At 43.2% G+C, this 22,865-nt stretch overlaps 1 protein-coding gene across 1 annotated transcript in view; it reads left to right on the top strand.

Annotated features, from left to right (window-relative positions):
* The window catches only part of LOC147666161 (uncharacterized), a 34,445-nt gene extending 13,765 nt beyond the window's left edge, over positions 1-20,680 (top strand). Inside the window, exons 3-5 of the mRNA XM_086949257.1 lie at positions 18,996-19,055; positions 19,736-19,801; positions 20,547-20,680. Of these exons, the coding sequence (XP_086805383.1) occupies positions 18,996-19,055; positions 19,736-19,801; positions 20,547-20,609 (189 nt within the window). The 3' untranslated portion in view covers positions 20,610-20,680. The remainder of the gene's footprint in view (positions 1-18,995; positions 19,056-19,735; positions 19,802-20,546) is intronic.
* Positions 20,681-22,865: the final 2,185 nt, after the last annotated feature.

Genomic DNA, 22,865 nt, shown 5'->3' with positions numbered 1-22,865 from the left:
TTTATTCATTGAGGGTTCTTGTATTCTCCCCTTTACCAGATGATTTTTCAAATTCTGGTTTTTTTTTAAAGCAAAGATAGGTCGTCTTAGGTGTGTTTTTCGCTTTCCAGATTTAAGATGTGCCAGCTTGAATTCACAGCCTGTCTGATCTTATGGTTCATCTCGGAATGACGTGTTACACACACCAGTTGGTTTAGTTTCTCCGATTCTTTTTCCGTGAACATTGCTTCCCTGTTGGTGTATCTGGCTCGTTTAAAAGACTCTCTGATCAATCTCGGGGGGTATCCTCGGAACCGCAGCTTTTCCTGAAGTATGTCAGCCTGGGTTAGAAAATCTTGAAGGTCAGTACAGTTCCTCCTAATCCGAAGGAACTGACTGTAAGGGATACTGTCCCTCTGGCTGCGTGGATGGAAGCTGGCATATTGCAGCAAGGTGTTGCGAGCTGTCGGTTTGGTGTACAGGGATACTTTGATGGTGTTGTTCTGATGTTCAATCCAGATGTCTAGAAATTCGATTCTAGATCTGCTGGTGTGGCTGGTAAATTTCAGATTGGTGTCCGCCATATTGATCCATTCAATGAATTCAGTCAATTGTTCTTCTGCCCCCTTCCAAATAAAAAAGATATCGTCAATGAACCGTTTCCAGTTCATGACGTTCTCGAAAAAGGGGGCCATCTCATTAAAGATATTTGTCCTTTCGAATTCCCCCATATACAGACAGGCGATGCTAGGTGCGCAGCTTGCTCCCATACTGACACCCGATGCCTGTCTATATAGGGTGTTATCAAATTCAAAGTAGTTATCAAATAATACTACTTTGAGACATTGTAAGATGAATTCAGCATTTGTTATGGTGGTATCTCTGGAGAGTACAGTCTCAATGGCATCATATGCTCCTTGTTGTGGTATATTCGAATATAATGCCTCCACATCCAATGTGACCATAACTTCAGACTCTTCGTGGAATTGAATACCCTCGACTTGCTGGATAAAGTGTCCAGTGTCCCGTACATATGATTGTAGTTCTGTCACCATAGGATTTAAAAATTTATCGATATACTTTGATAATGGCACGGTGGCAGAGCCAATGGTCGAGACTATCGGTCGCATAGGGGGATCAGTGCTGTTCTTGTGGGTTTTGGGTAAACCGTCTATGATGGGTATTTTGGTATTGGACGGAGTAAGGTATTCTGCCTCTGCTTCACAGATGTGGTCCCGAATGACCGCTTTTTGGACCATTGTCAATATCCGTTTTTTCAAGGCATTTTCGGGATTCCTAGTCACCCGAGTGTAGTGTCCAGAGGATGATAGTAGTTCATTCATTCTCCTCTTGTAATCAGTTGTGTCTAACAGTGTTATCCCTCCACCTTTATCACAAGGTTTGATTGTGATATTTTTATTAGTTTCTAAGTCCTTTAAGGCCTTCTTTTCTTTGGCTGATAAGTTGTCCTTTGGAAGGGGCACATATTTGGTCATCTTGGTGATTTTATGCATGACGGTTTTTTCAAATACATTGACCTCAGGTCCTACCACCCCCAAGGATGGTGTGAAAGAGGATGGTGGTTTACAACCAGATCTATTATTTTCAATGTTAGAGGGGGGCGCTTCCAGGAAAAATTTCTGGAGGCGTATCTTCCTAAAAAATAGTTGTAAGTCTTTATTTAATTCAAATTTGTTGAAGTTGGATGATGGCATGAATGAGAGGCCCCTAGAAAGAAGTTGGATAGCCTCAGGATCTACTGTTTCGTTGAACACAGGGAGCCCCCTTATGTTCGCCAATATTGCTGATGGCAGGTCTGCACATACATTTGGGGCTGGCCGCGACCCTGATGGTAATTCCTTGTTTGCGGGGTTCTCGATGGGGGACGGGTGTTGCCCCGGCGGTTCCCTAAAAACGGTTTGGTTGATAGTTACGGTCATATCCTCCTCTTCTATTTCCTCTGATGGGGTTGTGTCCTGGGTTAGGGTTGTGTTCTTGTTCATAACCAGGGTCATATTCCTCAGGGGTATCCCCTTCGGAGTCTGTGTTTCAGAAAAGGTGGTGACTTTTCTTCCTTGTCCCCATCTCGGTGCCTGTCCTCGGGGAGCACTTTCTTCCTGGGCACTATAGAAGTTAGTCCCTAAATAGGGATAAGCCCTTTCCTGTGAGAACATTCGAACGTCCTTTCTTAGTTTTTCTGTTTTTCTTTTTAGCAGGTAGTCAGAAAAGGATTCCAGTTCAAATTGGATTTCTTCCAGTTTCCTTTTCCCCTCATCCACTGAATCCCCCTCCTTAAGCTTATCCTCCATTCTTTGATTTCATTTTCTAGAATCTCCATTACGGTCCGTGCCGTTTCCACAATCAGCATCATCCAGTCCCTGGTGCAACGGTTGGAAATAAGTGCCCATCGCTCCAGGAACTGTCTGATTTCGATGAACATTCCAGGTATGTTCCGGACTCTGAGCCCAATGGGGATGGTGCCAGCTCGTAGGTAATCTAACATGAATTTTGCATGTAGCTCTGTTCTTTTAGATTTTTTTTCGGAGATTTAGCAGTTTATTCCAGTCTCCATTAAGTCCTTTTGGTACAGTAAAGTCTTGATTGCCATCCACTGGGAGGCCAAGCATTTTAGCGAAGTCATCGTCCGTAAAGCCAAACGTTTTTATAGACTCCATTCTTATTCTTTTTAGTTTTTATTACGGCAGGAATTGATGTAAGGCAGCTTTAGGCGAACTTTAGGTAGTAGATCTGATATTTTTTTCTATACAATTTATTGGGGCACAGTTATTTTTTAGATATAGGTCATGCGTGTATCAATCTTCAAACCCACATATACTATCCTAACACTCATCCACAACTAATCATACTTCAGATACACTATCTCTAGGTCCATTCAATCAGAAGAACCCGACTAACCCCCACAGCTCAAGGCTGGGAATCAAGTGAACAACGAAGGGGGTTCCCCGTGGGCAGCTTAAGGATATGGCAGGAAATAGGGGGGAAAAACCATTGAATAGAAAAGGAGAGTACCCTGCCTCAAGATATAAAGGCCCTAGTTAGAGGGTCCAAGAGATATACATAGAGGGGTGGTTAACCTAGGGATTGACACTGAACATCACAATCACATGGTCAAATCAAATAGACTAAACAGTTCCTATTGAAAGGACACACAAGACCTCAGGCAGCTCAGCAAAGATGGTGGCCCAGGTTGCAGATGATGCAATGAGGATGCTGATCTTCAACGGATGAGGAACTGGAGGCTTGAGCTTCTTGTTGCTCGAAGATCTCTGGAATATAACAAGCATTGGCAATGGCAAGTAGACTGGGTGCACAGGGGTTCAGTCCCAGCGGCTCCAACGAGGGATACTGTCAAAATTGCAGAGAAGGCAGGTCAGGCCTCGAGGGAGCTTCAGAACCACCACCTGTGTTGCTGGGCCTTGCGAAGTCCTCCGAACAACAGGAGCAGCAGACCAGTCAGCTTTGTTGCAGTGCCTGCAGATGCAAGGGATGTCCTTGATGCCTACAGGCCTTCTGGAGAACCTGGATGAAGCACAGACGACTCAGATGACTTGACCGCAAGACCAGGAGCAGCAGGTCTCTTCCTTGATGCAGTCTCGGTTCCAGTCAAAGCCCAACGAAGTTCAAGTATCCAGACGGTTGAAGAGTGTTGTCTTGGTTTCAGAAGTGATTCTTGTTCTACGATGAGTATGAGGACCCTCCCACAGTGGAGAACTTTGGTACCATATAGAAAGCGTTAGAACTTCACCATGGTCCCTCCTAGTGGAGGGGCTGGACAGAGGGGATAATCCTGTCCTTGGGCCTTTCTCCAGTTTCTTGCCAGAGCAGGAAACAAGGGTTCCTGAACTGGCTCAAACTTGAGTATGCAAAGAGGGACTCAAGTATGCCCTTCATAACAGTCTGGATGCCTGGAAGGCGATCCCAACCCAGCCCAATACACAAAATCCTGTCTGGGAGGTCACAATTCATGTGACAGAAAACCTATTGTTCTACCTTCCCCTGTTTTGGCTCAGCTTAGTGGCAGGAGGGCAGAATCATGTCTGTGGCTGGCAGCAGCACTAGCTTGCTGGCAGACCCTAAAACTGTTACTGGGAGTACATGGGGGTCTCCTAAAGAGCCCCCAAGCATAGGGGATCATATTTCTAGCACCGGACATTGCTGATTTGGAGCAGAGCACATGGATTGTTTCAGGTCATCAAATGTCTTCTGACCGCTAACTGTCCACTGAACTTTCTTAGGCATTCTTTGGGGGGTGAGATCATTAAGGGGTGTTGCTATGGATCCATAGCCCTTAACAAACCTTCTGTTGTACTCACTCAGGCCCAAGAAAGCTCTGACCTGAGTCTGAGTAGGGGGAGCAACCCAGTCCATGATGGTCTAAATTTTGCTCTCCAATTTTGGAAGTAGGCCTCCAACTACAAGGTGAACAAAGAAGGGGGTTCCCCGTGGGCAGCTTAAGGATATGGCAGGAAATAGGGGGGAAAAACCATTGAATAGAAAAGGAGTACCCTGCCTCAAGATATAAAGGCCCTAGTTAGAGGGTCCAAGAGATATACATAGAGGGGTGGTTAACCTAGGGATTGACACTGAACATCACAATCACATGGTCAAATCAAATAGACTAAACAGTTCATATTGAAAAATATATTTTTTATTTTTTGTTTTCTGATCACATATATATAAAAAGTTTCTTCTTAGAGTATAGAAATATATTTTTTAGTATATCAGTAGTGCATATATATCATAAATAAAACAAACATATATATATAGAGACAATAACAGAAGGGAAATTTGTCCTACCCAGTAACGGCCAGTACTTAACACACACTATATCATTCACACTCAATCCTTCCTTACTCTAACTAGTCTAGTACCATACATCATTCATTCTACCAATCAATTTCCTACTCCTTGCGAGTATAGCACAACGATGGTTCATGTGCTGGATATGTCAAGATGTTAATCCAGATAGGTGGTTTTAACTACGGGTCCTGATGTGGTGTGGACAATAACCGTATTCCTGGAGACATACGCCGACGCGCGTTTCGGTGACAGGCCAGTGAGGCCGCACCTTCGTCAGGGCAAGGGGCAGTATACTGGGACGGGCACAAAGATAAAATTCTGCAAAATAAGGAGTAAAACATGCATTTTACTTTCATGTATGTACATATACCTTTCAGATTACAGTTCAGTGCTAACATTAAACATTCATCATCCTAGAAGGGTTACTATATATTTTCAGACATTTAGAGAGACTTTAGCCTGTTATTTTGTCCATCTGATAAACATTGGAGCAATGCTCCTACACCTGACCATTGATTGCCATGCAGTGCCAAACCTTCTAGAGACACTCCCTAAGATAGATTCCCCGACAGGTGAAATCTAAAAGGCATCATGATAGCCTTGACTGTATGGACCAAAGAGCACATTCAATACCACACAGATTCTTTACTCACACATAGGTCTATAAACTGCTTTTATCATACATATCAAGACAGTTCATAGTCTCTCTCAGCACTCCTCTCTTTTGTACACGCATGATTCTGTAGTATAAATTAAGGACCGAGTCCAGAGTCAACAGGTAGTTCAGCTAGTCATTATGTGTTAGTATAAATCCCAGCTAAGACCAAGTAGTCTAGTATAACCATGCCCACAGTTGTTTAATTCTTTCTAGGCTTTTCACTTCTTTGTTTTACCTGGTTTTAGCTTTATTATTCAAGAATATCAGGCATCGCGCGACTTCTAGCAGGTATAGGGGCGCCGATGCTGCTGGTAGTATCCGAAGCCAAGCTTCAGGCCGTTCAGATTCTGTCAGGGGGATAATTAGATTAACTCTTATGTCAACATTTCGGGGTGCTTCTAAACAGGTCAGATTTTTTTATTGTTAGTCCATATCCTTTATGGTATCTGTGCTTATAGCCATAGGGTATCAAAGAGGTCTTTCAGGTATCCATCTCTACAGATCTCTTTTGGTTACGGAGATCGTGATTACCGGGTTAGAATATTTAAAGGAGCTTGTTATTGCCTAACATACCTAGTGCTATAAGTTTTAGAGATACCTACCAGGGTCGGTCGGCACCTAGGCGTGGTATCTTTATTCCCCCTTCCTGTTTAGGCGGTCCTCTAGGGTCTAAATGATAGTAGGCAACAAAGGAGCCTGTCAAAGAGAGCAAAGCTAAATCAGTAACGTATCATGGCCAAGATAGTGGTTAATTATTCTTACTATAGTGTAATAACGTATTTCGGAAGGTTACTTAACACCACGCCTCGCTGTTCCGCCATGCTATTGTGGCTACCAGTACATACCGGGGAGGTTGGCTCGTAGGGCTGGAGTTCTCCTTTTTAATGTTAAAACCGGCGCTGAATGGCACATTTGTCTCTGGCGTTCCTACAGATAAGGATGGCAATTCAGTAAAACTACAGAGCCCAACTCCTGCAGTTTCATATTACATATCTATTTTATCCCCGTTATTTACCTTTTTATAGAAAGATTTCTTTTTGTTCTTAAACGGGGGTTCCAGTAGTGCTGCACTATGTCATTTTCCTGTCATGGGTAGTATAGGTATACGGTGTAGTCCCAGAATGATAGAGCTGCCTCAGTGAGGGACTGGCTGATGCTGCACCTGGAACAGGGGAGCATAAAGAATGCTAAGAAACTGGTCTCTCTAGACAGGTTTCGTAATCATAGAGCGCTCGATTTTCAATGCTTACCTTCGTCTCGCGGGCAGTTTTCCTTAAGTTGGGATTCCGCCGACCCGGTCTGTCGGCCGATAAACGAAGATAAGATTCTCAGAGGCAGTTTCCGGCGTCCTTATCGAGGATCGTCGTTTTCGCGCCCACTCGACATACCAAATCAGCTGTTCCTGATTTATATAAAAAGAATAGACGGACTATTTTCTCCACCCTGTATTCAGTCGCCATCTTGAGTATACCAAACAGTGGATGAAAACGCTGTTTAAGATATCATTTGAGGCGCTGTAGCGGCCATCTTACTAAAACCGATCGTCAGTTTTCGTTTTCTTCATGGAGATACGATTTTTTGAGGCATAAAGTGTATGATATAGATATAGTTTGATAGTATATATATTCATATATAAAGGTGCCAAATAGGCAATTATAGGGTTTTCATAATTTTTATATATATAATAATAGTTAGATCTTCCTTCAGGAAGTCGCTGATGGACCAAGGATTGATGTCGAGCCATAAATAGTTACAGTTAATATATAAGCTTTTCTCACTCACAGAGGTTAAGTGCATCCCCATATTAGACATCGGTGCACATTCTTCCAAGGATCGAGTTATTCTGATAGATTGACAGCCATTTAAGTTCACCCCCAGTTAGTGTATTCTGAATCAGACTCTAATAGATGGCCTCGGAGTCTCCCGTTTTGATTGGGTAAAAACTTTTCCCATAGCTGTTAGTCATACTTTTGTCACTAATCATGCCAGTATTAATGGGGAAAGTGACCCTAGATTAGCTTAGCCGAATTTTAAGATGTAGATTCATCATTTTTTGGCGTAGAGGTCCCATACTGTTATTACAAAAAAGCCTGATGCCAAGGGCATTCCTCATTCAGTCCTTTTTCTACAGAGTCAAGGAAAAAGATCCAAAAGACCTCCCGTTTTTTTCGGAGACATGTTGGGTCAGTTCCAGGGTTGGCCTTTATCTTTTCCAAGATGAACCAGCGAATTTCTATATCCTTGTGGTTTTTCTCCAGCCAGTGGGCCACAATAGGGGCTGTCATTTTTTTATTTCTTATGTTTGACTTGTGCTCCCCTATCCGTACCCGGCATTCTCTTCCAGTTTCTCCAACATATGGGAGATTGCACGGGCACAGTATGAGGTAGATGATATTGCTGGTGCGACAATTCGTTAGCGTGGTGTTCCTGCTAACTGAGATCGTGCGTGTGTTGGTGATGACAGTATCACCTATAATGGCTTGAGGGCAAATATGGCATGTTCCACACTTGTGATTGCCATATATTGGATCCATTCCTGTCATGGTAGTCTGTTTATTCATTGAGGGTTCTTGTATTCTCCCCTTTACCAGATGATTTTTCAAATTCTGGTTTTTTTTTTAAAGCAAAGATAGGTCGTCTTAGGTGTGTTTTTCGCTTTCCAGATTTAAGATGTGCCAGCTTGAATTCACAGCCTGTCTGATCTTATGGTTCATCTCGGAATGACGTGTTACACACACCAGTTGGTTTAGTTTCTCCGATTCTTTTTCCGTGAACATTGCTTCCCTGTTGGTGTATCTGGCTCGTTTAAAAGACTCTCTGATCAATCTCGGGGGGTATCCTCGGAACCGCAGCTTTTCCTGAAGTATGTCAGCCTGGGTTAGAAAATCTTGAAGGTCAGTACAGTTCCTCCTAATCCGAAGGAACTGACTGTAAGGGATACTGTCCCTCTGGCTGCGTGGATGGAAGCTGGCATATTGCAGCAAGGTGTTGCGAGCTGTCGGTTTGGTGTACAGGGATACTTTGATGGTGTTGTTCTGATGTTCAATCCAGATGTCTAGAAATTCGATTCTAGATCTGCTGGTGTGGCTGGTAAATTTCAGATTGGTGTCCGCCATATTGAGCCATTCAATGAATTCAGTCAATTGTTCTTCTGCCCCCTTCCAAATAAAAAAGATATCGTCAATGAACCGTTTCCAGTTCATGACGTTCTCGAAAAAGGGGGCCATCTCATTAAAGATATTTGTCCTTTCGAATTCCCCCATATACAGACAGGCGATGCTAGGTGCGCAGCTTGCTCCCATACTGACACCCGATGCCTGTCTATATAGGGTGTTATCAAATTCAAAGTAGTTATCAAATAATACTACTTTGAGACATTGTAAGATGAATTCAGCATTTGTTATGGTGGTATCTCTGGAGAGTACAGTCTCAATGGCATCATATGCTCCTTGTTGTGGTATATTCGAATATAATGCCTCCACATCCAATGTGACCATAACTTCAGACTCTTCGTGGAATTGAATACCCTCGACTTGCTGGATAAAGTGTCCAGTGTCCCGTACATATGATTGTAGTTCTGTCACCATAGGATTTAAAAATTTATCGATATACTTTGATAATGGCTCGGTGGCAGAGCCAATGGTCGAGACTATCGGTCGCATAGGGGGATCAGTGCTGTTCTTGTGGGTTTTGGGTAAACCGTCTATGATGGGTATTTTGGTATTGGACGGAGTAAGGTATTCTGCCTCTGCTTCACAGATGTGGTCCCGACTGACCGCTTTTTGGACCATTGTCAATATCCGTTTTTTCAAGGCATTTTCGGGATTCCTAGTCACCCGAGTGTAGTGTCCAGAGGATGATAGTAGTTCATTCATTCTCCTCTTGTAATCAGTTGTGTCTAACAGTGTTATCCCTCCACCTTTATCACAAGGTTTGATTGTGATATTTTTATTAGTTTCTAAGTCCTTTAAGGCCTTCTTTTCTTTGGCTGATAAGTTGTCCTTTGGAAGGGGCACATATTTGGTCATCTTGGTGATTTTATGCATGACGGTTTTTTCAAATACATTGACCTCAGGTCCTACCACCCCCAAGGATGGTGTGAAAGAGGATGGTGGTTTACAACCAGATCTATTATTTTCAATGTTAGAGGGGGGCGCTTCCAGGAAAAATTTCTGGAGGCGTATCTTCCTAAAAAATAGTTGTAAGTCTTTATTTAATTCAAATTTGTTGAAGTTGGATGATGGCACGAATGAGAGGCCCCTAGAAAGAAGTTGGATAGCCTCAGGATCTACTGTTTCGTTGAACACAGGGAGCCCCCTTATGTTCGCCAATATTGCTGATGGCGGGTCTGCACATACATTTGGGGCTGGCCGCGACCCTGATGGTAATTCCTTGTTTGCGGGGTTCTCGATGGGGGACGGGTGTTGCCCCGGCGGTTCCCTAAAAACGGTTTGGTTGATAGTTACGGTCATATCCTCCTCTTCTATTTCCTCTGATGGGGTTGTGTCCTGGGTTAGGGTTGTGTTCTTGTTCATAACCAGGGTCATATTCCTCAGGGGTATCCCCTTCGGAGTCTGTGTTTCAGAAAAGGTGGTGACTTTTCTTCCTTGTCCCCATCTCGGTGCCTGTCCTCGGGGAGCACTTTCTTCCTGGGCACTATAGAAGTTAGTCCCTAAATAGGGATAAGCCCTTTCCTGTGAGAACATTCGAACGTCCTTTCTTAGTTTTTCTGTTTTTCTTTTTAGCAGGTAGTCAGAAAAGGATTCCAGTTCAAATTGGATTTCTTCCAGTTTCCTTTTCCCCTCATCCACTGAATCCCCCTCCTTAAGCTTATCCTCCATTCTTTGATTTCATTTTCTAGAATCTCCATTACGGTCCGTGCCGTTTCCACAATCAGCATCATCCAGTCCCTGGTGCAACGGTTGGAAATAAGTGCCCATCGCTCCAGGAACTGTCTGATTTCGATGAACATTCCAGGTATGTTCCGGACTCTGAGCCCAATGGGGATGGTGCCAGCTCGTAGGTAATCTAACATGAATTTTGCATGTAGCTCTGTTCTTTTAGATTTTTTTTCGGAGATTTAGCAGTTTATTCCAGTCTCCTTTAAGTCCTTTTGGTACAGTAAAGTCTTGATTGCCATCCACTGGGAGGCCAAGCATTTTAGCGAAGTCATCGTCCGTAAAGCCAAACGTTTTTATAGACTCCATTCTTATTCTTTTTAGTTTTTATTACGGCAGGAATTGATGTAAGGCAGCTTTAGGCGAACTTTAGGTAGTAGATCTGATATTTTTTTCTATACAATTTATTGGGGCACAGTTATTTTTTAGATATAGGTCATGCGTGTATCAATCTTCAAACCCACATATACTATCCTAACACTCATCCACAACTAATCATACTTCAGATACACTATCTCTAGGTCCATTCAATCAGAAGAACCCGACTAACCCCCACAGCTCAAGGCTGGGAATCAAGTGAACAACGAAGGGGGTTCCCCGTGGGCAGCTTAAGGATATGGCAGGAAATAGGGGGGAAAAACCATTGAATAGAAAAGGAGAGTACCCTGCCTCAAGATATAAAGGCCCTAGTTAGAGGGTCCAAGAGATATACATAGAGGGGTGGTTAACCTAGGGATTGACACTGAACATCACAATCACATGGTCAAATCAAATAGACTAAACAGTTCCTATTGAAAGGACACACAAGACCTCAGGCAGCTCAGCAAAGATGGTGGCCCAGGTTGCAGATGATGCAATGAGGATGCTGATCTTCAACGGATGAGGAACTGGAGGCTTGAGCTTCTTGTTGCTCGAAGATCTCTGGAATATAACAAGCATTGGCAATGGCAAGTAGACTGGGTGCACAGGGGTTCAGTCCCAGCGGCTCCAACGAGGGATACTGTCAAAATTGCAGAGAAGGCAGGTCAGGCCTCGAGGGAGCTTCAGAACCACCACCTGTGTTGCTGGGCCTTGCGAAGTCCTCCGAACAACAGGAGCAGCAGACCAGTCAGCTTTGTTGCAGTGCCTGCAGATGCAAGGGATGTCCTTGATGCCTACAGGCCTTCTGGAGAACCTGGATGAAGCACAGACGACTCAGATGACTTGACCGCAAGACCAGGAGCAGCAGGTCTCTTCCTTGATGCAGTCTCGGTTCCAGTCAAAGCCCAACGAAGTTCAAGTATCCAGACGGTTGAAGAGTGTTGTCTTGGTTTCAGAAGTGATTCTTGTTCTACGATGAGTATGAGGACCCTCCCACAGTGGAGAACTTTGGTACCATATAGAAAGCGTTAGAACTTCACCATGGTCCCTCCTAGTGGAGGGGCTGGACAGAGGGGATAATCCTGTCCTTGGGCCTTTCTCCAGTTTCTTGCCAGAGCAGGAAACAAGGGTTCCTGAACTGGCTCAAACTTGAGTATGCAAAGAGGGACTCAAGTATGCCCTTCATAACAGTCTGGATGCCTGGAAGGCGATCCCAACCCAGCCCAATACACAAAATCCTGTCTGGGAGGTCACAATTCATGTGACAGAAAACCTATTGTTCTACCTTCCCCTGTTTTGGCTCAGCTTAGTGGCAGGAGGGCAGAATCATGTCTGTGGCTGGCAGCAGCACTAGCTTGCTGGCAGACCCTAAAACTGTTACTGGGAGTACATGGGGGTCTCCTAAAGAGCCCCCAAGCATAGGGGATCATATTTCTAGCACCGGACATTGCTGATTTGGAGCAGAGCACATGGATTGTTTCAGGTCATCAAATGTCTTCTGACCGCTAACTGTCCACTGAACTTTCTTAGGCATTCTTTGGGGGGTGAGATCATTAAGGGGTGTTGCTATGGATCCATAGCCCTTAACAAACCTTCTGTTGTACTCACTCAGGCCCAAGAAAGCTCTGACCTGAGTCTGAGTAGGGGGAGCAACCCAGTCCATGATGGTCTAAATTTTGCTTTCCAATTTTGGAAGTAGGCCTCCAACTACAAGGTGGCCTGAGTACACAACTTTACTCTGCCCTATCTGGCACTTTGTGATCTCCATAGTGAGGCCTGCCTTCTGCAGGGCCTCGAGTAGCCTCAAGTACATTTCTGAGGTAGACCAGGTGATCCTCCCAGGTGGAGCTAACGACAGATATATCATCTAGATATGCTGCTCTATAAATTTCCAGTCCTGTTAAGACTTTATTCACCAGCCTCTGAAATGTGTCAGGTGCATTTTTCAAACCAAAAGGCATCACAATAAATTGATGATGCCCACTGGGGTTTGAAAATGCTATTTTTGATTTGACATCCTCATAAAGTCTGATTTGCCAATAACCAGCAGTGAGGTCAAATGTACTGACACATTTGGCTGAGTCCAACGTATCAATCAGTTCATCTGTCCCGGGAATTGGATAGGCATCAGTCCTAGTGACTTCATTGAGACCTCTATAGTCAACACAAAACCTAATCTCTCTCATCATCCTGGATATGAGCTTTTAGTACAATGGTTTCAGGGCTAGCCTAAGGGCTATATGAAGGCTCAATGACCCCCTCCAACTCCAGCATCTTTAGGGATTCTTTTCTGATGCAATTTCTGACATGGTCAGGCTGTCTGTAAATGGTGCTCTTCAGAGGCAGACTGTCACCTGTGTCCACTTCATGGCTACACCAGGTGGTTTGACTGGTTCTCAGAGAAAGAGACCAGGAAACCGATAGAGAATATTTCTGTAATCAGCTTGCTGTTGATCAAAGTGTCTGCCAACACTACTCCTTCAACTGATCCATCAACAGGGTCCTGAGAGAAGATCAGGGAGAGGGTCACTTTCTTCCTCCTCACCCTCATCCGAGACCATGAGCATCCTCATGTAAACCTGATCAATAAACATTTTCAGGTGATTCACATGATGCACCCTGTGGGGGCTTCTTGGAGTACCTAGGTCAACTAAGTAGGTGACCCAAGGGGCACTCCACTAGTCTTGAAAAGCTGTATTTTCTCCCTTTTACAGTCAAAAGTTTTTCTCTACCTTTGTTTGCAAAGGAGAGCCAAAGGATAGCTGCCCACTGCCCGGAGGAATCTTCTGAACTTTACAGGCCCTCTCTAAAGCAGTATCCCACTTATGGATGTCATCACCCTCCTGGTAAGGAGGGAGTATCCTGCTCCAGTCCAATTGTCAAAGAGATCTTCCCTAACTCTAGATTCACTAGTCCTGCCATCATGGGATTATAAAACGAAATTCTTCCTAGCCCTCTGCACTTCTAGGGGGTCCTTATCTAGGCCAACTCCTTCTTGATTCCTACCATGAGGCATATTTGCTAGTTTGGTCATTTTTATAGTTTTTGTGAGCCTCTCATATAACAGCGTTTTTGTGCTTTACTGCATGCCTCTCACTTCTCATTTGTGACCTTCCACCCACTGTATTCGTGTGTAAGCTTCACAAACAAACATTGTTTCTGGTGTTCGTCACTAACACCTCATATCTGAGCTTTGCCACACAATTCATTCTGCATATCTAACTATATCTATCTTCTGTGAGCATCTCATTTGTGTCTCACAGCAGGCTTTTTTACATTGGTAAGCATCTCTCTTACACACAAACACTGTAAATCTAATTTTTGTGACATCCCACACAAGGATAATTCTTATTGCAAATTTATCTTGTAGGGTATCTTATATTCCTATGCAAGATAATGTGGTTTGAGTGCACTCTACACTTGCCATCCAGCTGCAATAGCACTTCTCATAGATTAGACCACACATGTTTTTGTATTGCGTTGTACACTTTGTGAAGCATTGAGGGTTTCTCCACCCTCCAGCCTCAGGAATGCAGGCGATAAACTTAGTGTTTGAGAAACTATTCTCGCTCTCCTTCTAGTGCCCTGCTAAACCTGGGACTTCCAAAAAGGGTCTGACTGACTTCAATACTCAAACAGACACACAGAATCCTACACCATACTGTTAGACCTGTCAGCCTTAGGGTGGACTTCCCCCAAACTTTTTTGCCTGCTTACCTCCTCTTTTTGTGATTAATGTTGTTGGCCTTAGGACTCTGAGGAGTTTACCTCTGCTCACCAGTGCTAAAGTGCAGTTGTTTCTCCCTTAAAAATGTGAACATTGGTGTATACACAATTGGCCTTTTATATTTACTTGTAAATACCTTGTACAGTGTTAAACCATATACCCAGGGCCTGTAAATTAAATGCTACTAGTGGGTCTGCAGTACTGATTGTGTCACCCACACAAGTAGCCCTTTAAACATGTCTCAGGCCTGCCACTGCAGAGCCTGTGTGAGTAGTTTAACTGCCAGGTTGACTTGGTATTAAAATCCCCTTGCCAAGCCTTAAACTTCCTTATATTATACATACGTCACCCCTAAGGTAGGCCCTATGTAGCACATGGAGGAGGGTGCTATGTTGCTAAAAGGTAGGACATGTACTATGTTTTGCATGTCCTTGTAGTGAAAAACATCTACATTCATTTTTCACTAATGTGATGCCTATTCTTCTCATAGATTGACATTGGCAATTCCTTAATACACTCTTTTAAGGTGGAGTTCCTGGTTAGAAAGGAGTAGTAGATGCATGTTTTATAACTTTGGAATGGCAATGATAAATCCTTTTTACTGGTAAGGATAGAGTGCACATTACTATTTAAGATATGCCACTTTTAGAAAGTGGACATTTATCTGCTCTTACAGCTGTGTGTTTGCAGCCTGTCTCCAGTACATTTCAATATTAGTCCAATTTCATTTTGAGAATAGGAATGTCGCAAAGAGCATTCAGTTTATTTTTACTTTTTTCGTCCAACCTTTGTTTGTTTGATGCATGACTGTGTAAGATTCAAAAACATGTTTTTTTCACATTTAGTCTAATTACGTTATGTATGTAAATAACAATTAAAGCATATTTACAAACTGTGCCTACAGGCCTGCAATTATCAATGTTACACTACAAAACGATGCCATTGGTTTTTTTTTTTACAGAGCGTACGGCTCTCAGACAATGGCCGATTTGTAAAAGATCACTAGAAAGTCCAAAAGGTTGTCCCTGTTCCCTGTCAGGCCACTTGCATTTAGACTCTGTGCTCCTGTCAATGGTGGCCCTGTTCTCAGATCACACGATTTAAAAAAAAAAAAAAAAAAAAATGTATCCCCCGTGTTGATTTCTGTTTAACATGGTAAAGCGCAAGACCACGGTGGACTCCTCTGGAGCAACATGAGCTTTCCTGGACTGCTTAAAGCAGGCAGTGGGAGTAGTCTCATAAGGCACTGAGCTGGCAGAGCGCCATCTGTCGCTCTCCTGACCTTCCAAGCCCTGCACCAGTCCTGCTTGGTGTGCAAAACTGTTGTGGCAAGTAACGACCTAGATGTGAAGTCAAGTTGAAGCAACCGAGCCAATACCTGCTGGCTCCTTGGATTAAATCCACATTTAAGGAAAGGTCCAAAGCCGTGAGGTAGGACCACAATTTTAATAAACGGCCTATAAAAGTATATGGACATTCACTTTGCTCCATTCCTGGAGCCAAAACTAGAGTGGATTGATTGCACTTTAAGTGGGAAACTCATCACCAGGTTCAGGTTAGGATTAGTGATGCGGGAGCTTGGTTTCCTGCTTGGTCAACTTGAGCCCTCAATTTCTGATCTGTCCATGTGATCCTGTTTCATTTTACTATCTATATCTATAACAAATATTGTCAATTTACACGATGTTAACAGGGATTAGAACTTCTAGATCCTTAGTGTATATGAAACCACTAGAGTCTCCACAAACTGTTAACATCTGTTTCTAAAGTGCTATTAGTAGACTGAAATCATTAGTTTTTAACTTGAAGGTTAAATCCTGTGATGGAAGCTGTAGGCACTTTATTGTACCAATTTTGTGTTGCCACTATGCCCTGCACTTTATATGCTAGATAAGTCTGTGGAATTTACTTCCTTTGACACATAAATAACTGGTGTAATTACAGAATTGCAAGTTTCTGGCTTTTAGCCAAGGTGTTTTAACGCTTTGTATATATTTTTAAGTGATTGTTATGGCCACGCTTGTGAGTGGATTTTATTTTTTTTGTACGGAGGTAGGACAATTATCCATAATCTGCCAGGTCCTCAGTTTGTTTAAACCCTTTGAGACTCGTGGCAGCATGCCTTAAAGGCTGCTCTATCCTAGACTAGTTGTGGTGACAGTTACTTGCATTAAAAGGTGGTAAAGATGTGTTTTGGATAAGAGGTGCTGCAAACCATAGCCTGAAGGTTGTAAGAATTCTGTAATACATGCAGAGATCTATCCACCCATGCTAATTATCAATATTTTGAATTTAACTTCTCTATTTCGAGGACTTTTTGCTCTCATCAAACACTTGCTACATTGACGCAAACCTTCATACTCTTGTGCTATAGACCAGTGGTTCCTAAACTTTTGACTCCTGAGGACCCCCATTGAGTCACCACTGGAAGCCGGGACCCCCAAGCAATTTGTACGAGTTAAATTTCAAATATTAAAACAGTAATTAAAAAAAAAAATACACTTGTGCACACAAAATAAATACTCAAAGTACTAAGGATTTTGGGGCCAGATGTACGACCATTTAATTTAGCAATTGGCAACACATTGCGAGTGGCAAATTCTGAGTCGCTAAATGAAATGTACAACAGTGTGTTTAACACTGTTTGGGATTCCCAATGGGGTCGCATATTGTGAGGTTCTTTAATATTAATGAGACTCTCACAATTTGCGAGCTCATTGGGAATGCAGGTCCTCCCAGGTATGGTGGCCTGCTGGTCTCTGCAGGCCACCATGTCTGGGACTGCTTTTAAATAAAGCGGTTAAAAAAAAATGCAGCTCGTTAACCATGCATTTAAAAAAAAGAAAATGAAACTTTTTCGTTTTATTTTCTAAGGGCAGGCAGAGGTCCCTGGGACCACTGCCTGCCATTAAAAAATAATTTTGCATGCATTTGCAGACCCCTTTCCATTTGCGAATGCATTACCATCTACTTGAAGTAGGTGGTAATTGCGAGTTTTGCGACCGCAAAACATTTGCACCTGGTTTTGATGCTCGCTATTTGGAAGGGAATGCCCCTTTCAAATAGCAAGTTGAAAAACCTATTTAGTGAGTCGCGAACAAATTGCGACTCGCTAAATAGGCAATGTACATGGCCCAATAGGTTTTTGCATGCGCAAACGGGTTCACAAACCCGTTCGCGCATATAAAACCGGATCGTACATCTGGCCCTTAGTATTTTACATTGAAGAAATAGCCCCTCTGTCACATGTATTTCATTTGTTTTATAGCATCTCTCCTACCACTGTAGGACGTCAGAGCACTTTACATCACACGCATAGAGACATTGAACCATACATGTAAATCAGTGTGTATATAAAATGTTTAAAGAGTGCTTGGTCTGAAACTCAAGATTCAGAACATAACACAGTGGCTAGCACTGACTTTAACATAAAAAATGTATTTCCACCCGAATCTTTTTAGCAGCATCAGGATAATGAATAAATGGGGAAAAAACATAATTTACTAACTGGTACCATGCAGTTTTCAAGCAGCACTTTGACACTTTATAGGTCCCTCTGCTACATTACGATTGTCACTTATGAAGTGCACAGTAACAAAAGAATCTGTGACAAAAGCAGTACCTAAGCACATAAAATACTGCTTTTTAAAATGCATGTTATACGTTCTTTGCAGTAGGCACATTAACCCTCTGTGCTACATTAGTCGAGTCAAAGCTGCCACTGAAAAAAAACTCTGCTCTCATTCCAGCAGGTACATTAATCACTGACATTATCTTGACACTTTTATTGTTGCCCTACGGACCCCCTGGGAATGTGTCACGGACCCCTGGGGGTACATGGACCCCAGTTTGGGAAACACTGCTATAGACACTTAAGGGGGCAAGATTTCCAAACATTTCTTCAGTACTTCCAATGGTGTCCTTCCTGTGTCCTGCAGAACCTCAAACTAATGTTTTCCATCGTGAAACCTTCATTTTACTCTTCTGCAAGTGGGGGACACCAGAAGGTAGAGCCCACTGATGGATTGGGTACTGATCAGAGAGGACTTGACTCTACGCTTCATAGGCATGTCCTCTGTAGTGCACTGTTATTGGTCGTCACCAGGTACTATCAGCTAGCTGAAGGGTCGATTCACACATGTACTTGGAGCGGGACAAGGAGGCCCAATTGATGCAAATGCTCAAAGTGCGCCCAAGTCAAAACTTCGATACTCATTTGTTAACAACTAGAGGCACAAAGAGGCTGCACCTTAAAAGGGCCCTTTCTACTGTGGCCTGATTGCCATGAATTCTTTTTAATTGAACTGGTTAAATTTCGGATAGTCTTAAGTCTGCATCGGTTCTTGCATGTCTGTTTCCTAGTATTCTGAAATGATTTACTCGTCCCGTCTGCAACCTACTTCGTGCTGGTGTTTGCCGGTAAATAAATGCCATACATGAAATTGTGTGTTCAAAGGTATGAAGTGTATAGTGTGGCTTGACGCATGCTTCTTAGCAGGTGGGAGTGTCCATGACGTGCATAACTTTGTTTTTCATTATATACTTTCTGTAGAAGTTCAGCACGGAGTACCGTGGTGTAGTATTTCTGAAAGTGGACGTTGATGACAGCCCGGTAAGTGAAACGGAACCCTTAACACTGATACTGTGGTCAGTAAACGTAATCCTCCGAAAATGGGAGGCCCCACGCCCAACCCACAAAAAAAGAATTGAAATCCCTTAACCTGGAGTTGCCACTTGTTAGCCCTTAGCCAGAGAGATCTGACGCAGGCTAGAACAAAGTAAGGTTGCGTTTAGTTTTAAAATTCTCTTTAATTTAACATTTTCGCGGTCTTGGTTTAGAAATTATTCTCTGCATTCCCAAATTGAGCAGAGCAGTTTTGAGGAGACCTCCGAAAAGCACCTTATTTTAATTTTTTTTTTTTAGTCGCCCTGCACAGGTACTGGCTGAATTAACGAGAGGGTTACATTTTGTTTCTACAACCTGAGCATTGAGTCCCCTTTTCTTGGCTGACTTGGCAGTCTCCACGACTTAATTGTAAAATGTGTGGCCAATATACGCATGTACTTCGAAGATACATTAGCGTCAACCTCCATTAACCTAATTTAATGTACGGTGGTAACTGCATCTGAACGTGTGGCATTCTACAGGTGCAGATGGTGACTCTCGCCTGGAGTCGTGGTTTGCTTTGCTGTGTGTAGAAGGCATGACACTCCCGTAAAACTGTCATTTCAGTTAGAACTACGTCTACCATTAAACTAATGTGCTTGAATTATATTGTGTCTTCCTAACAGGTGTTGGCCGAAAGATACAGAATAGAAGCAATGCCCACCTTCCTTTTCATCAAGGATTTTAAGAAGGTATGTGTGGATTTCTATCACAATTTGAAGCTCTTTAAACAGCAAATTAAGATCCCTGCTATCAGCTGAACCCTTTGTTTCTTGTAGAAAACTGGAATTAAGTGCCACACAATAAGCCATGGAAACTAAAATACCTGTATTGTGGTTTCTGACTCTTTAGCTCTAACGTTGGTTAGAGACCAACTAAGCTTCTTGGACCTTCATGGCATCAGCATTTTATGAACTGCTCCCTTTACGTCCATGGTACTAAATGGACGGGGGGGGGGGGGGGTTATTTTGGAGGTCCCTTTCCACTAATTTGAGTCCATGGATAGTTCAGAGGCCGCTGGGCTTGACCGGTTATGCAAAGAAGCTGCTTTCTTTCACAGGGAGAAAATCACTAGAAAATTATAAATTTTACAGATCTCCATTCGGATGTGTAAGGGCTGAACAACCTTGAAAAGCGGCAAGGTGTACAATTGTGTGGGGTTTTTTGTGGGAGTGGGGGGGGGGGTTAAGCTTTTTTTTACCATACCAATTTTTCCGTGAGGGATTGTAATATGGTATTCTCTAAAGAAAATTGCCCGCTCACTCCCTGAAGTGAGCTGCTAAGAGCACTGTTAATCTTTTAATAGTATCGCAAGGGTTTTCATACTCCAGTTTACTCTTAACATTTGAGACGAGGATGTTTTGTCCTGTCCTTGAGCTGTGATGTTGGTGTCTACAATAGCTTGTAGCTTATTTTCTCACTTTTTTTTTTCCTTAGGTTGCTACAGTGAAAGGAGCTAACGAGGCTGCAATCAAAGCAAAACTGAGAGCACTTTGCTGATTTTAACACATTTGTTGTTTTGCACTGTGGACATCTGTTTTGTTCTGTTCTAGGACCACAGCAGACATGACCTTGTTGGAACTCTCATATTATATATACTTTTATTTATATTAATAAACCAGTGGTATAGCAGGCCCTTTTAAAGGGCTGATTATTTAGGTATTAATTTATTTTTCTAATAAAAATATTTCACTTAAAATCCCTTCCATATACTTGATTTCATCAGTGATATTTGTTGGGGGGGGGGGGGGGGGGGGGGCAGGAGTCTGCTTGACAGGCCTTTTATTCCCACTGAACATTCCTCGGTACTCTGGGGCCCTTGGAGGCTTGTTTTTGAGAGTCCTGGTGCCTCTAACTTCCCAGCTTCCTGAGGCTAATTGGAAAAGGCAAGGTCTGGCTTCAAGAGGAGGGAGTGTAGGTAGAGCTCTGCGACCAGAGGGACAGAAGGAGATTCCACAAAAAGACTAAGGGAGCAGTGCTACCTGGAGCATGTTTGCCAGCGCTGCTTTTGGTTTCCCAGTCTGGCCCTGGCAAGCGTTGTTACGAATGTGGATCCTAAATGGGTATTATGTAATGGTCCAGGCACATGGAAGGGGTGGCAAGCTAGGGACAGTTTCAAGCTAGCGGATATACGCAACTGGGCTTCAGCCCAGGTTTGGCTCTTTAAGCTTGGAGAATCCTATGGCACTCTCCTGTAGGAGAAACCAACTGTTGCCTACCGAGCCCCCCCCCCCCCCATCTCCATGGGGGCTCTGGTCCTGAAACTCTTAATCATTCTCATTTCACGTGTAATGACATGAATACCACAAACTTGAGTTCATGTTCCTAGTGTTGTAGAATGATTCAAGCTGGACTGTCACCAGGGAAAGATTTGCTTCGGAACATAAATCAAAAGTGGATTTAAGCTTTCATTGAAGTAAGAATCAACGGCTCTATAAATTTCTGTTCTAAGCAATATGCTTGTTGTAAAGTTTAAATTAGCACAGTAAAGCAATGGGTTTGTCTTGCAGAACAAATGGGCCTGCACATTGCGGGGGGATTGTAAGCAACAGCAAGTGTTCATTATCTAGAACTGCTGATTTTCAAAGAACCAACAACTACAAAATCAGTATTGGGCAAAGGAGGGTTTCTTTTGTGTTCTTCCTGGGTAGAAGTGCTATTTATCCAGACTCCATTCTGTCTCTGAGTGAAGAGCGCCAAGAGCAAAGTGGGCTGAACTTTGCTCTACAATGTACTACACCTCTGTCACCGTGACACCAGTATAGAGCGGAATCTCATCACCCCCTGTCCCCAAGCAAGCGCACAAAATGCAGGGGCATACCCTGGTGGAGAATGCGATGGACTTGTAGAGTGCAGAAGAAAGAAGCCCAAAGAGCGAGCATGGTGGGCAAAGGCTAGTTGTAGGCAGGGCTCACCTGGTTTAATGACTGGAGTGGCAACAAGGCCAGGTATTGGTGTGACCAGAGTAATCCTTTGGATAGTGACTAAGTTTGGGTTGCTGAAAAGGACATCTACGGCATGGCCTACAATGGCTGTGGAATGGAAAATTGGCTGTTGGTTGTGTATGTCTAGGCCAGAGACCAGGATTTTGGGGTGTAGCATTTAGGTTGGATTTGGTTTCACTTTTCCATTTTTAAAATGGATGAGCACCCCCCAACGTTCTGGCTGTGATGGTCTGTTTGATAGCCCGGTGGAGCTACTCAATGCAATCAGGTGCCATATCCTCCCCCTATGAGTCCGTTATTAACTGACACAGAACCTAACTTTTGATAAGTCCAATATGGTACTTTTTTTGTGTGCTGCAGAAGAGTACTCTGAAGTGGCAGGGTGTGTTCTGTTGGCAGTTGTTACTCTACCTCCTGCAAAAGGCTTTTTTCTTTTCGCTGGGTGGGGGGGTTGTTGGCAGGACTGGTTTAAGTTGAGGAGATGGGTAGTGGAGTTGCACAAAAGGTAGGCTTGAGTTATGAAGTGTTGTGAATGAGTTTGCTTATGTTTAAAGTGTATGGGTGAAGGACAGAACATGAGGGCAATTTGTCTGATTTCAGCAATGGATGAGCTACATGAAAGTGTTTGTGTACTGAGTGATTGGTATATTTATTGCTTGTAAAGTGTAAGGTAGAGGTTTAACTTATGTTGTATTTCGGAGTGGGTGCACCTAGGTATTTTAGGATGCTTGGGTGTTTGAGTGAGATTTTGTTTAGATACATTTTTTTAGTCTCATTTTGTTGTGGTGTTAGGATTCATTTGGTAGTGACT

Source organism: Lissotriton vulgaris, unplaced genomic scaffold (genome assembly GCF_964263255.1).
Source record: "Lissotriton vulgaris unplaced genomic scaffold, aLisVul1.2 SCAFFOLD_4612, whole genome shotgun sequence".
Classification (NCBI taxonomy): domain Eukaryota; kingdom Metazoa; phylum Chordata; class Amphibia; order Caudata; family Salamandridae; genus Lissotriton; species Lissotriton vulgaris.
The sequence above is the reverse complement of the archived record's forward strand: the minus strand, read 5'-3'. Positions and strand labels throughout refer to the sequence as shown.